Below are 13,391 nucleotides of genomic sequence, written 5' to 3' on the forward strand. Positions count from 1 at the left end.
TCAAGTCAATAAGACTGTATTTGACGATATAAGACAATCAGAATACCATCGTCATAAAAAATTTTTGGTTAACATATTAGCTTGTAAATATGTTATAAGATAATGTACTTACCAATCAATATCATTTTCCTTTGAATTCACACGGTTTTAGATTCCTATACAAACCGGCAACATTAATACGATATCTAAAGACATGATTGCCACTAGCATGTGTTGCTCCGAGAGCAAACTATTGGAACGATGCCCTAGAACATTCTTACTACGGAATATTCCCACCTTTCCCCACAGTCTTAGACTTTCCTCTTTTCATAATTTTTTTTATCAGTTTGACAAGTTTTCCCTTTTCCTTTTGGCGGAACGGAACATGCAATTTACCAAAGTTGTTTGCTTTTGTCAAATATAATCTCTTGGTTGATTGTTTTGAAACTCATCATGACTGACAGCTTATGACCTCTACAACATACTCCGATTTGCGTAGAGGAAATGCTTATCTAGGAATATATAGAGGAATATCTTTTCAGTTGCTTAGATAATTTATTCTGTTTCTGGGTTAGTTTGCATATTTCTTCCTTACACCTCTTATTTTATACTCATTATATCATATTTCTGATCTTTATTATTTTTTGAAGTCGGTATTGTCTCTTCTCTTTAACGAACATCCAAGCAGATCTAACACTGTTTTACATGGAATTCATAATTAAACAAGACTCATACATAATTATAAGAGGTATATCACATCGCGAATGTGTAATACCACTTCAACAATGTTCAAGAAATGAAATGAAACAAAATTGTTCCTTTACGTGCGTGAGAAGTACAACTTAAGTACCACTTCAAGAAATACAATGACACATCCTTGTTCTTGTATGTGCGTGAGAAGTACAACTTTGTCACATCACTTCAATCTATACAATGAAACAACTCTGTAATACCACTTCAAGAAATACATTGAAACGTCCTTTTTTTCTTTACGTACGTGAGACGAACAAGTTTGTAACATCACTTCCAGCAATACAATGAAACAGCCGTTGTCCTTTACGTGCGAGACCAGTGCAACTCTGTCATTCCACTTCAAAAAGACAATGAACATCCTCATTCCTTCACATGCGTGAGACGAACAAGTTTGTAACATCACTTCCATCAATACAAAGAAACATGCTTGTTCCTGTACGTGCGAGACCAGTACAACTCCGTAATTCCACTTAAAAGACAGTGAACATTCTTGTTCCTTTACGTGCGTGAGAATTACAACTTCCAACACCACTTCAATAAACACAATGAAACATCCTAAGATCTGCAAATGAGTTCACTAGGATTGTCAACTGAAACATATGTATTTTAAAATTCTTTTAAACAAATTCAAATTTGATACCTCGATCAATGATAATTGAAGTGTGTAATACCAGTTCAAGAAATACAATGAAACATCTTTGTTCGTTTACATGTGTGAGAAGTAATACCACTTCAAGAAATTCAATAAAATATCATTGATCGTTTACGTGCATTTGTAGTACAACCTTGTAATACCATTATAAGAAGTACAATGAAACTTCCTTTTCTTTTACGGTCGTAAGTAGTACAACTCGGTAAAACCACTTCAAGAATACAATAAAACATCCGTGTTCCTCAATGTACGTGAGCAGTACAACTTTGTAATACCAGTTCAAGAAATACAAGGAAACATCATTGTTCCATTACTTGAGCAGTACAACTGTAATACCATTTCAAGAAATACAATGAAACATCCTTGTTCCTCAATGTGTGTGAGCAGTACAACAATAAATTGAAACATCCTCGTTCCTTTACGTGTTTGAATCATCCTGGTTCCTTTACGTGTGTTAGTAGTGCAAATTTGTAACACCACTTCGAGAAATACAATGAATCCTCCTTGCTCATTAACGTGCGTTCATTAGACAAATTTGCAACACCAAACAATGAAACATCCTTGTTCTTTTACCATGTTTACGTGCGTGAGCAGTACAACTTTGTAATACTATTTCAGGAAATAAATGAAACAGCCTGGTCCCTTTATGTGAGACCAGTACAAACCATCGAAACAATTTCTGAATTTTCCTTTGACATTAGCTACCTTTAGAGTGGGCATGTAAAACGCATCCAGATTAATAAAAAAAAGTTCATCAAAGGAAATTGATTTGAAGATACTTGAAATAACATTAATGTTGAAAGAAAAACAATTATGTTAATCCGTTGACTTTTGTGTAATAACTCATTTCCACTTGCAAAACATTAATATGACTAACTAGTGACTTCTTAATTTGCGCCTGAAAATTTGATAGAGGTAAGTGACTAAAAGTAATCGCATGTTGTTTATAACAACTGAATTATGGATCCTTATATATATATATATATATATATATAAAGTATTTTTGCATATACTAGTACTTTCAGTAAGTTAACGCTATTCTTAAGACGATGATGAAACATCTTTAACACCCGGAAAAGGTAAATGCATTTTTGTAGATGGATATTAGATGTTGTTGTACATATTAAACAGTTTTTAACATAAGAATTTGTAGACGTGTAACAAATAACAAAGTACAGCACTCTTAAGAAGTTATTCACTCCCTCTTCACTTTTATGCCGTATCTGCATGGTAGTTGGCTGTTGTGATGATATGATGGCATTGGTGGCACACAGATGTCACTTCTCATTATCTTCTGCTGTTTTTAATAGCTAATCCTACGTCAGTCGTGTCCACTCCATAACTTTGCTTAATATCTACCACTATGTTTTCTTCTATCCGTCCCCCTTTGAAGAGTATCCTTCCGTCTCACTAAATGACCGAACCACTGGAGAGTTACTTCGCAACAGTAAGGAGCCCTTGCTGCTTCCTAATGTATTATTCAATGAGTCTGGCCATTGTTTGGTTGGATGTGTAACATTTGTATTATTGTATCTGCAAAACTGCAAAAGCCGACGCATGCTGTTAATTTCAAATGCATTAGTACGTTTCCCATCTGTCGTTGTCCAGGTCTCAAATCTATACAGGACGATTGATGTTATTCTAGATGTCATTTAAATATTTTGTTGCGCCAAGTAGGTTTTAGTAGTTAACATTCTGTTTTTGATATTGGCTAATAATTGATCTTGCTTCATCAGTGATGGTGATACCCAAGTACTTGAAATGAGCTACACTTGCCAAGTTGTTCACATCTACTGTGACTTGCTCTCCATTTCCCATTTGCATGATTTTACTCTTATGAGCACTTATCTCAACGCCATCTCTTGCAACTTAATTATGGTATTGCTGTTTAAGGAGATTACTTCATATGATAGTCAGGTCATGAAGCCAATGTTATCAGAAAATCTAAATTTGGTCAGTAATGTTCTTCCAATGTTCACTGTGTTCTCAAAGGCATCCAGTGCTTCCATCATAATATGCTCCATGAATATGTTTAAGATAATTGGAGACAAGGGGCATCCCTGCCTCACTCCAACACCTGTGTGAAAACAGTTACTGATTTGCTCACCATTATACATGACAGGGCAGCCTGTGATCACAGAGGATACAATGCTTCAATAGCATTGACAAAGCTCCTGATGATAACAACTTCCTCAAGACACGGCAGATGATGTGAAGGCTTTCTGGTCGTTTTCGTACGTCTCACATAACTCATAATGTAGCGATTAAAGATTTTTCTCCTGTGTTTATTACATTTTTTACAAATTGCTGTTGATTATGTTAAGCATACATCCAAGTATTATGGAGAAATTGAATTGACATCTAAACCTTAATATTTATATAAAGGGTTTTGTTCTCAGTCGCCCTGTCTACCAAGGCTCTTACATTGAACTATATTTAAGAAATAAAGGGTAATGCATTAACCTTTACAACCAAATAATGTGTCCGAGGCAGTAAAACGTAAATAATGGGTGAGGCGCAGCCGAACCCATTATTTAAACGTTTTACTGCCGAGGACACATTATTTGCGTGTAAAGGATAATGCTGCACCCTTTATTTCTATTCCAGAAAATAGTGCAATTTAAAGAGAAAATGTCATTTTTGGCACAAATATTTTAAGTTGTTTACTTCAAGGTGGAGCGCGTACGCGTAAGTGACAGAGCGTATCGCGGAAATATTGCACGCGTAACCAAGCGTAATGCTGTGCGTAGAATGTGTTAGGCGCTTGACCCATTATTGCAGAATAATGGGCTCTCACGTGACGCGTTTCAACAAATCACAGTGCGCGATTTTGAATAATTGGTCGTGGAGGTAATAGAATTAGAAATAAAGATTATTTATTGCAACAAAAAAGAAACATTTTAAAATTAACGGTAAATAGACATTACAGATACTTTATAAGTGCTGCCTTATAATTAATTTGTTAAAGAAAAATTTGTAATAATATATGCGATCTAAATTTTTCTCTCCTCTCCCCTCTCTTTTCCTTCTCTCTTCGCCTCTCTGTCTCTCTTTCCCTCTCCCCCTCAGCCTGACACATTTCCCGAGGCTGTGATATAAGTAAAACACTTGGTATTGTGTTAAGAACATAAAGTATATTCTCTCTAATTGGGTTAATGATGTAATATAAAATGCCAAGATTGAAAGATCTGTGCTGTGCAATCACTTATAATTATGACAACTTTGTCTGTAGGAACAGCTTCCGGTAAAATAATGTAAACTCCTAAATCGATTTGTTTTCTCAATTCAAATTCTTATTATTATCACTATTATTATTACTATTTGCGTTAAATAAAACGACTCTAATATATCAATTGGTGTCACACTAATAACTATATTAATTTAGATTTGACTTCAAGTCTTATGCTAAATTTATTCTCCATCGGTGACCGACGAGCGATTTGTTTTTAGCCAATGAGGTAGCTCGCTTTTTGTTGCGTTGGAAAAAGCGCGTTACCTCATTCGTCCGATAACAATCGCTCGGCGCGCAGCGATGGTGTATAAATTTAGCTTTACGATGTATAATTAAAAGCATAGATGAGAACGAGCATAAAGCATCCTTGGTTGTTTATTAAAGTCTCGAGTAACCTTTCAACAAATTCAAACTTGATTAATGTGTATTGCAAAGTGCACATTAATTCTTGGTTACAAATTGCATTTGCTACGAATGAACTGTGGGACACTGACTCCACTAATAAAAGATAGTAAATGGCGGAAAGTGAAATGCTCCGTAGCAACGCAGGATAGACGAGCGATAATGATACATTAAGCTTAACACTAAAACAGATTCACATCACCCGAACGATATTAGCAGTCAAACATATGATGAGAAACGGTATACCAGATTGCACACATTTTGCGCGAACGTCTTTCAATACTAACGAGTTCTGTACAGACATGATTGTGTTGAAATAAAAAATACTACGCTATTTTTGTCGGATGTAGCTCAATACGCGGATTTAGGGTTTCTCTACCGGAAGTCAATTTGTACCGAAATTCCTTCCCACAATACAATAAGCGTTTTGCATAACAATAGATACAGGTTGGAGGTTAATCAATATTCTTTGTTATGCAATACGCACATTGCATTGTGGGAAGGAATTCCGGTAGAGAAACCCTAAATCCGCGTATTGTAATCCTTCAGCTGGACTTTCCTGGAAATTTTAACTTCATAGTCAGCTACAATTTTAATTTATAAAGTATAGAGAAGTACTGAAAATCTGGGGGTTTTCAGGGTGTTTTTGTATACTATTAGCTAGAACAACTAAGAGCAAAATAAGAGGTTTGTCCATTTCCCATAACATTGACAAAATTTTGAAATTAAACTTTCATTCTCAGTAACATCGAACTAAATGATTAAGATTGAGCTATGTATAAGCAAATGTAGAACTACATTTTTTGACATCAGCAGTAATAGCTATACAATGTCAAGGGACGTCATATTAGAGAAAGACCTAATTATATTCATGCGGACACGTCCAAAACATGGCTGGAGTTATTAAACGCTTAACAATGTGTTCGAACGGGAAATTTAATACAGTATTCATTCCTTATCAAGATGTTTCATTTCCAATCCGTCTTTATATTGCTCGACAGAAGGTATAGAATATAGAAGGATGAAAATATTATTGCGGATACAAAATATGAAATAGTCATTACTAGAGTTACGCTCAACGGTATTTTGACAGCTGATGTAAGGCTCGCGTAAACAGTCTTTGTAAACATGTTTGACTCTCATCCCTGAGGTAAGCTTGGGTGTAATCAACGTTGGCGAATCCTGTTTATCGTAAGGGCACAATCATGATAATATCGGATGATTATAACACGCCCAAATTTGTATGAAGCTGCAACGCTGCAAAAGAAAACAGGTTTTTTTTTGGGAGAAGCGTTCCTTAAGGTTCTGCAAAATACGTCAAATGTAGCCCGATTAAATCGCACCATTAACGTATTGCATTCCAGGGGCTAAAATACCTCCTCTTTATATTTACGAGTTTTATTCAATTTTGTTACGATTGTTCCAAGGTCAAGCTTACTAATATTCAGCATATTGTAAGAATCATGCTTCACTTTATATCTGCTCTCATACAACGTGATTCCCGCGGCATTTTCATAGAAATTCCACAACAAGAGTCTTATAGATTTGTGACTATATTGCACATGGTTCAAGTTTAACGTCAATAGTTAGTACGGGTGCGCATGTATCCTTTCCTGTTCCCCCCAAAAGCATGCGTCACTGACCGAGCGAACAATCTAGAGGTCAAACTGACCAACTTGTAGACCACCGTTAAGAATGGACATATCTCATTCACGGGGCCATTCAGTCTTCAAGTTTATCTTCCTATTGAAATGACTTTCAGGACACTAGATAAAGTGATTGTAGTTGTACCGGACTAGATGTGAATTGCAACTGTACATTGCGGCTAGCCGCAAATGCTTCTTTAATGCTCTATAGTCCTGATCGTGCTGTGCTGGGTACTTGTGTAGGGACCTGGGAGGAAATTGAAAGAGGCCCCATTGCCGGTCAACTCCCGGTAATAAAGAGTCATTTTAGCGTTGCTAATGCTGAGATTATACTATACACGCTAGCTATAGAAGCGCTTGATGAGCTTGGCCGTATCTTGTTGCACGAAACAGTACGATTATTTTTATTGGATGGCTACTCATCGCTCGCGACTGGTATATAAACTCGGCTTTCGAGTATAGGGAAACCACAGGAAGTGACAGAGATCTACATTCCGTGTTGGAAATTAGTAAAACGTTAACTTCGCCAAGTGCTGCTTTCCAAATGCACCTTAACACATCCTTGATACTTTGCTGTTACTTAAAGAAACATAGTATGGAGCGAAACATGCAAATTGAATTTGCCACATGCATGGCATGATGCGATGACAACTGTTATGCTGAGTGAATCGTTTTAAGAGTGCTCCTTCCCATTGGAACATAAAAATAATCATATGGTTCGTTCCTGTATCAGTTCATAGAGACGTTCTTCTATGTAGATCAATTATTATAATGCATTGTAAGCTATACCAGATTCTGGAGCCACATTGAGCATGTAGTTATTTTACCACTGCTGTTAATCCACTTAATTTGTATGGGGTGATGTGGGATTGGGGTGGAGCTTTTTTGTTTGCTTCGTCTTTTTATGATTTTCTTCCAATACGTTATAATGCTCAAATTATATAATCTTACCAAAGATTTTGCAAAGCCATAAAGAATAACTCACCAATTTGTACGTATCCTTACACAACCTCGTGGGTGGGGTGCATGTGTGTAGGATGTTTTTGGGTGGTGTGGGGGTGTGTGGCTGATGTGAGGTTGTGTATGATTAGGATAATGTTCAGTAATCTTATCAGGCAGAGTGATTTTTAATAAAGAATAAGTTGAATACAGCACTTACCCGATCCTAAATAATCTGACGACTCTCCTCTGTACTGTGTTTCCTGGTGTCTCCTCTGAAAGAATTAAGAAAAAATAGATGATAAAATAAGCAAATATATTTGAAATTTTGATAAAAACCGTTAACTTTCAATTTTCTGTTAAGTGTGGTAACTTCCATGTACTTCAGTGGGTATTATAGCCCCTTATTTATTAATGTGTTTTTAAAATCATACATACATATGCAATGAATACACTTGTTTTATGCCAGAATTACTTAAAAGTTGATCAAATACTTTTTGTATTCGTGTTTGGTTTTGCCGTCGTTGATCTACGGCTTAATATTATAATACTGCTATGAGATGTAAATAAAATAGCATCAATGCAGCTAAAGTTACATCTTGTTGTCAATTGTACTTGTTTTCTTGATTAATATACGAATTTTACTATAAATTTATAAGTAACTAGACGTTATCAATAGCTTAAAAGATTTAAATATATAATTCCCTGTTACTAAAATTACATACTTATATCAGTTTCATTCGTCACAATGAGTTTTAATAATCAATGAATCGGTAGGTGTATTTTAATTTTCAACTTAAATGTCATTTCAATCTGAAGTAGATTGATGTTGGTTTTACTTGTCAATTTTTTTCCAATCAAGAAAGCACTTTAGCTTGATGAGGTGTGGCGTTTAAGAAATAAAAGTTGTTTGATTGTCGTAAGCTGATGTCCATCACAAGATCACTTACTTTTTAATTTTGTTATAGGATTAAAAAGTATAAGTCAACTGCTTGGAGCACAGGACACTTCATTCACTTGAACACTGGACTATGAGCATTTTAATATGTAACGCCATATTGGATATTTCTGAAATTTCAGATTTATATTAGTAATGATACAACATTTCTGAAATCTCCAATACCCTTTTCTTTACATGTACAAATTACATGCTCATAGTCCGATTTGAAAAAACACTTGAACTTTCTGTGCTCTAAGCAGAAGAAGTGCTATAGTTACAAACCACTTGCACATAGATGGAGGCAATGTTTGATAAAGCTGTGCGTTTTTACGCATGTCTGGAAATGACCCTTCCATCTGAGTCTTTGACGCTTCACAAAATCCTGGCTATACCAATAATTATTGATCACGGTTGTTTGATGGCATGTACAACTGAGTCATTTTAAAGAAAAGTTGAACAATGGTGGTGCTATTTATCTAAAATCTTGTTTGCATCTTTACAAGGGGTAGACACCAGTAAAATGGTATTAAAATATCAGCAAACAAACTAACAAATAACAAGGGAATTTTCAAAAAACCCTTTTTATCATGAAACATTAAGTATAACTCATATTATTTGGCTAATTCATATTTAAAATATATGTAAATAGCGCCCTCGATTTTCACACAAATGTACACTTTATAGAATAAAATTACCACAAATTGTTACAAAATATATGTATACAGTTAATTATATAATTCAAGTCTAGAATTGAACATTATGATGTTTTGTTAGAAAAATTAATAAATGATCCCATCAAACAACCGTGTGTGATTAGCCTGCGAAATGATTATTTATCAGTCAAAACAATTATCCATTTTGCAAAAATATTCAACTTAGAGACACAATTTCCAACTTAAATAAAACAAATTAACTCATCGAATGACATTTATTTATTTCTCTTTATATAATGGAAACAAACAACGGGGTTAATTGTGAACTTGATTATTGGTTTACAACGGTGCATGGTGGGAAGGTACGAAGTACTCCTCTATTTTGGAGTAACGACTGAAGATGGCATACATCATTGTATATCATTGTACCTGCAATGTGTTTCTGTAATCATGAGGGTTGATGAGTTCATCAGGTTGAAAGCATATACATACCGCTCGTATAACAGATCAAATAACAATATTACACAATATCATTATGCAGGCATCAATCACTTTTTCACATTTTCTGATGCAATATAATATACATTAATGCAAGGGATTAACGGATAACGGATGGCATTGTCATATTTTGTCATCAAATAGGAGTGTCTGTTTGTTTGCTTGTTCGGTTGTTCGTATGTTTGCTTCCTTGCTTATCCAGAAAGTAGAGAGGAGTTGATGAGGTTTTCTCAGTATTGTCAGTACCGACGGATGAGGTAAAATTCATTCTGTTAAATATCACATTAGAATACAAAGACAATGCTTTAAAAAGTATTCAAACGCGAAGAATTGGTGGTTTTTCTCTATGCTATGAATGGTAACAATCGGTAAATCAAATGAAAACTTCGGAAGTAAACGAAAGATTGATTGACAAAGCCAAGGCTTTCATATAGGCATATGATTAGCATACACAAAATGCCACAACATTCCCATTCGAATTCAGTAGTAGTATTTACCATGTTTACAGTCCAAGAGAGACGACCACAAGATTATGTAAACTAGTTATCCATTACAAACGGAAATAAATACTAAAACGACAACAGTTACTTTACGAAGTGCATTATCGTTCTCCGGTTATAGATATAAGAAAGAGCAGCTACATAACATTATAAACTAAACAACCCAGATAAACAAGTATAAATTTCAACATGAACAGTTTGTTCAGTCTGTGTCATTTTACTACTAAGTACTAGTATACCGGAAAATGAAGGCGAATGAGAACCTAAAGAAATGAGGCCACAACAACCTAAAGAAATGAGGCCGCAACAATTTGCACAATCACGACTGATCCATATAATTTGCTCAGATCTAAATATAACCGTCTATGCCCTAAATTTAGTGTATCGGTGTATGCAATCTGTGAATAGATTCAAAGAAAAGAGAGAAAGAGAGCAAAAGAGAGACGCAGAATTTCGAATAACTGGTTAAAAGACAAATATCGATGAAAGAACGAAACAGATTGAAGAGGACGAGAGCGAGAGAAAAAAAGAGAAAGTGCAAAAACAAAGAAGGAAGAGAAGGACATAATTGAATATGAGGAAAGAGCGGTTGAGAGGAGTAAGAAATACATACATAAGGAGAGAGAAGATGAGAAAACGATTCTGAGAGAGAGAGGGAAAAGAGAGAGAATTAAATTCCGTCACCCACTGATTTTCATCTCAGCTTTCTGTCTCCTTTGAGTGAACGTAATATTGACAGATTCCTACTTGTACCTGCCAAGGTCTAATTTGGGCTTACCTCAATAGGTAAGCTGATCAAAAAAGAACTCTTCCGTTCGAAATAGCTTCTTTTTTCACTCCACACGAAAGGCAAACTTCTTAAACACCAGGGAAATTTCGCTAGTAAGTGAATATAAACAACGCACTTTCATCGAACAGGTCTAATTAATCCAACAATTTGTTGGCGGTAACACTGTTTGAATGCATTCTAAGCGCATACCGCTTGAAGTCATTAATAAGTACATTATAATTATGTTCACTGCAACACAATAAAAACGGAGCATTGGTATTCTACACTCAACAATTCAAATACACGCCGCGTGCATTTAAAAACGTTTAAACAGCTGCAGTCTTTAATTTGATTTAATTAAGTTAGCTGTCTTTTCCCATTCTTACCCAGTTATGTTTTCACACGAGAGAGCATAACATCTAACTGGAGCACACTAAGTTGGAAGAACAAACTTGTATTTAAGCAAGTGTTTCCATGTGACCTATATGCTTCTAGGTTGCATCGATGTTATACTGCAGAAGACCTTCTTCTATGGTTGACAAGTCTAAGTAGCCTCTAATGTTTCACATTGCCGTAATGTTTCGCGAACACTTAAGATATTGTTTAACAGCCAGAATTCGCGAGAGGCAGATATATGTGTATGTGTCGTTGGCAGGCATGTGGATGTTTAAAGAGACGTTTGTTCAGATAATGAAATACACAAAAGTTCTGATTTTTCCGTTATATATATTTGGTAAATCATTGCATGTTCAATGCAATCATGGTCGTGTCCCTTTCGGGAAGACACACCTTTTGAGCATCTTTCAAATTCCTTTTTAAATGTTAATGTAATAGAATACAAATAATATTTATTTCTTTAAATCTTTTTAAGTTTTACTTCACCACTATACCATGGCATGCAATAGAATTGATTTAACGAGCAAACGCAATTTTACCATGTTTACAGCTGGTGTTATATTACGATAGAATAGGATGACATTGAATGGCATTCCTGGTATTCCGTTGTAATTAAAGAGACAAAAATGCCGGCAATATGCAAAATACACTTGCTGGCGAGCGGTTATGGGTACGCATTTCTGGTGCTTATGGTCCCTGGTTATCTACCTGGTCGGAACATTTGCTGGGAATTTGTTAGGGGAAAGGCAACATTCAAAATTAAAAGCAGGCATCTACCGGCATGACCGATAGAATTCAATTCAGACATTCCACTCTTCTACTAATACTAGTATTACATATACGTCCTGTTCAATGTGTGAGTTATCATACGGGATGTCAAGTTGATCATGCGTAAACAGAAAGCCACCTCGCATACTTCTCCATGCACAATGTATAGTAAGCTTCGTAAAGAGTACCATAAAAGCCGATAAACTCTGATTGTGAACGGGCTTTTGCAATAGTTGCTAAAACTGTGATCACCTATATGTATTTTTCTGCATTTGAGGTACATTTTTCACATTTCTTTGTAAAACTATATAGAAGTCTTTCTTTTGACAATATAATATATATAAATTTTTCAAATAACTTGTGATATACTAAACTTAAAAAAGTTATTTGAGATTTTTGAGCACTAGTGAAGTTACAGAAGCTCATATCAATAATACCACTTATTTCCGGAAAAAATTACATCACTGCATCACTACGTGGCGTATTAACCAACATCAATCTTTCATGATAAAATCGATATTTGTTTCGATTAAGCTTTCAATTTTAACCAAACACCTGTCTATATAGCATGTACCATGCACGCATCCTTATTTTCAAAAACCAGAAACCACATGTTTGTTGGCTATAAAGAAATGTAATATTGAAGAAGATGTTTAATTGACAGACATAAGTGCTTTCGTGCTCCTGGTGTTACGCACACACTCGAGGTATCTGGAACGTTTTGTTGGCGTACCAATACTGGCAAGTGTGACATGTTACTATATATTCTTAGGATTTCCTTGACCTAAAGCTGAAATAAATTCAATTTTGAATTGTTCTTATTGTTGGATGCTGCTTTGGTGTGCTTCCTGATCTAAGATTACTCACATGTTTTGAACAATTTATTTGAGGAAAACGTGTACTCAAATGCCTGTGTCTCAAAATATCGAAATGCCTTTTAAATACGGATACTGGATGTATTTTAAGTTTACTGGTGGCATTTTACTGGTGGAATTTTCTGCAATATCTCAGCGAGAGAGATAAAGATAGAGAAAGTGAGCGAAAGATAGAGATAAAACCTGTAACGCTTTTAAAAAGCAATCCATTCCATACGTGAAAATACTTCTGGTAGAATTATGTTCAATCAAGAATTTAATGTCAAAACTATGCTTCCTCTTGGCAATGACGTCAAATATGTTTTCAGAAGCTGCAGGATTAATTCGTGTGAGTTATAACAGGCTTGCTCCCAACCCCTGAAATAAAATCCCAGCTATGCCACTGGTTA

General features: G+C 35.2%; 1 protein-coding gene across 1 annotated transcript in view; it reads right to left on the reverse strand.

Annotated features, from left to right (window-relative positions):
* LOC140171258 (follistatin-related protein 5-like) overlaps positions 1 to 13,391 on the reverse strand; it is a 199,074-nt gene that overhangs the window by 39,842 nt on the left and 145,841 nt on the right. The window contains 1 exon segment of the mRNA XM_072194488.1: positions 7,824 to 7,878. Within this exon segment, the coding sequence (XP_072050589.1) occupies positions 7,824 to 7,878 (55 nt within the window).

This window comes from Amphiura filiformis, chromosome 15 (assembly GCF_039555335.1).
Source record: "Amphiura filiformis chromosome 15, Afil_fr2py, whole genome shotgun sequence".
NCBI classification, from domain to species: Eukaryota; Metazoa; Echinodermata; class Ophiuroidea; order Amphilepidida; family Amphiuridae; genus Amphiura; species Amphiura filiformis.